Source organism: Trachymyrmex septentrionalis, unplaced genomic scaffold (assembly GCF_001594115.1).
Source record: "Trachymyrmex septentrionalis isolate Tsep2-gDNA-1 unplaced genomic scaffold, Tsep1.0 scaffold634, whole genome shotgun sequence".
Taxonomy (NCBI): Eukaryota; Metazoa; Arthropoda; class Insecta; order Hymenoptera; family Formicidae; genus Trachymyrmex; species Trachymyrmex septentrionalis.
Window position 1 is genome coordinate 168,326 of NW_017305815.1, and position 2,947 is coordinate 171,272.

The window sequence follows — 2,947 nt, forward strand, 5'->3', positions numbered from 1 at the left end:
TGAATAAAGTTGCAGAGGTCACGATAAATTATCTTTTGACTTATCCTTGAACTTGACACGTAGAATTGACTTAACAACTTAAGTCAATTCTACGTGTCTTCTGTCAAGAATTTTGCAACTTTTCTAGTAGACATATTAAACGATTTAAAAACTTTGCAAAACATTTGCACTCTTTTCCTCATTGGAAGCAGATGTAGATCGTTTACTGCGATCTTTGACGCTACCTGTTTCAATGAAACGCTGAACTGTTTTTACAATTTTCAATTTTGGATCTCGCGCATTAAGAGTTACATTGAATAGATCACATGTCTCTTGATATGATCTTTCTTTATTTTTATATCTTTTTATTATTAACAGACAAATACGTTTTTTTTATCGACAACATAGCCATCATAGGAAAATTTTACAAAAACTTGAAAGAGAAAGAGTCCTTAAGCGTGGAACTCAAGTATACCGCTAGATATATCAGATTGCAGATGAATGTACAACTAACAGTATGTTGCTTGTTAGCATATCTCTCACAACTTACTTGCGTATCTCAATCAATTCTTACGCTGTTAGCATGATGTTCCATTTGCAATGTAACATTTTTGCCTATCGCGTTGTGGTGATAGGCGGTAGATCCTGCAATAGGTAACTGATCATATTAAGAGATATGATTTTTTGAATAAAATTTTAACAAGCGAAATCCAATATTTAAAACCTTTCACGTACTGGGTAATTCTAATGACAGTGATGCTGTAACTTCCAAGCCTCATAACTCGAAAAGTACTATGAAAAGTACAATAACTTTATTGTAATTTTTGGAAAGCTCTTGATTATTAGATTCTGTAATAAAAAATAGGGTGTGCTGTTAAAAAAAAATCGATATGACCTTGATCTGACCTTGATCCGACGCCATCTAAGGCCAGACTGATCAGATTAGGGAATTGATAATTTAAGATACAAGTTTTGTAGGAATCATTTCTTTCGAAAATGCTTAGTTTTGGGATAATTCACCATCCACCGTGAACTTTTACTCACATTAAACAGGGCGTCTCATTTTAGATAATGCATTAAGATTTCTCGAAAACCATAGTAGATACGAAAAAATGTTTCAAACAAAAGTTGTATAATTTGGAAGGAGACATAAGAAGATATCGTTGATTTGATCTTGGACTGTATTGCCAAGGTCCAGTCAAGGTCACGTCTATTAAAAAAAAAAAAAAAAAAAAATACGCTATTTTTTATGACAGAATCTAATAGCTAGTATTAAGACCTTTCGAAACACTGTAATAAAGTTATATTTCATTACGTACTTTTCGAGTATAAGGTTTGAAAGTTATAGTACCGTCGGCATTAGTATTACGCAAGGTGTCCGATCGACAGCTAAAATCTTTTGAATGTTGTTCAGAATCATGTCCTGGATAACATTTGTCAAGATCAAGATCAAGACCATTGGAGATTATTCCTCTTATTTTCGTTTTTGCACTAAAAATTTATTTTTACATAAAAATGAAAATAAGAGGAACAATGTCCATTGGCTTTGATCTTGACAAATAATATCCAGAACAGATTTTGAACAGCATTCAAGAAGTTTTAGCCAGTCGGACACTTTGCGCAACGCTGGTGCCGACGACACTGTAATTTTCAAGCATTATAACTCAAAAAGTACTTAATGAAAAAATATTTTCTTGTAACGTTTTGAAAAGCTCTTAACACCAATTATTAGAATCTGCTAACAAAAATAGGGGGTTTTGTTTAAAAAATTCGATGTGACCTGATCTTTTCTTTGTTTAGTTAGGCGGGGGAAATGTCTGCGCATACTCTCGACCCCGCGGGAACGAACCCTAAGGTTATGTGAGACTCGCACCTATTAAACCCCCCTCCCCCCACCCGCTGATGTCCTTCACTGACTCTTAGTTGGGGGGGGGAGGGGGACACCGGGCATGCATGTAGCATTCATCCGTGATCCCCCAGAGCCTGTCGCCTGCTGGCGGCATATTGTCCCCGGTGAACATCTAGGATAGCTTGGACTCCCCTAGGTGTCTAAGTATGGACCTCCCGGTCTGAATGAGAGGGGGGGCACCGCCTCTCCACCTTGACCCTCCCGACAGTTTTGTGTGTGTGTATATGGGCACAAGGAGAATTTCCTTCTTCGTCTGGGCCATTACTTCTTTATATGACCCCGGAGGGGTGGTTATTGTGATCGCCGCCGACGTATTTTAATCACCTTTTTTGGGACAGCCATACTACCCTTTTTTTAGGGAGAGGGCGTTATTTTTGGCGGGCTTTTTGTTCGCCATGGAAGCCTTTTTACCTGAAGGCCTTGGCTGCCTTTCTTTGTAGCTTGGCTTTGACCTTTCAGCCAAAGACTTTAGTACAAGCCTTCTCAGATTCGGCCAATCTCCTGCGCCTTCCTGCCGCAGTGGGCGTTTTGGGAGCCATTTTGGAGAGGCCCTTTGGTTCTATCGGTATTTTCCAGGCCGCCTTGGAGCTCTTTGAGCTGGTGCGTTTGTGGTCTCGGCGGCTCTTGCTCGGGAAAGCATGGGCTTGATTTGATGCATTCTCCTTGGGTCCCGGCCTTGCGCGGCTTGCGTGTGCGCAAGGCCAATCTTTCTTATTATCCTGACAACCATGGACTCGATTACCTTCTTGAGACCTAGAGGGGAACTTTCCCACGCGCATAATCTTGGGGAGCGGGAGAACAGACTGACTCTCCCACCTCTCGGCCGCATGTGCCCTTTTAGTGACTATGGAACTAGGGGCATCGATTCGCTTGGAGACCCTTTTGGGAGCTTCCAAGCCTCTGGCAGTGGAGATGTTGGCCTGATCCACCTCCATCGGCTCCGTCTTAGCAGCGAGGGGAGGAGACGGGGACGATGCCCTCATCTTTGATGTCCCTCCGTCGCACCGCTCCTTCGTCTCCACTGGAGTTTGGAAGACGAGAGAGGCATGAGATCAACGG

The 2,947-nt window shown here is 41.4% G+C and overlaps 1 protein-coding gene across 1 annotated transcript in view; it reads left to right on the forward strand.

Moving 5' to 3' along the window:
* Positions 1 to 566, forward strand: part of LOC108753072 (myosin-10-like) — a 140,169-nt gene extending 139,603 nt beyond the window's left edge. Inside the window, exon 6 of the mRNA XM_018494419.1 lies at positions 358 to 566. Within this exon, the coding sequence (XP_018349921.1) occupies positions 358 to 566 (209 nt within the window). The remainder of the gene's footprint in view (positions 1 to 357) is intronic.
* Positions 567 to 2,947: the final 2,381 nt, after the last annotated feature.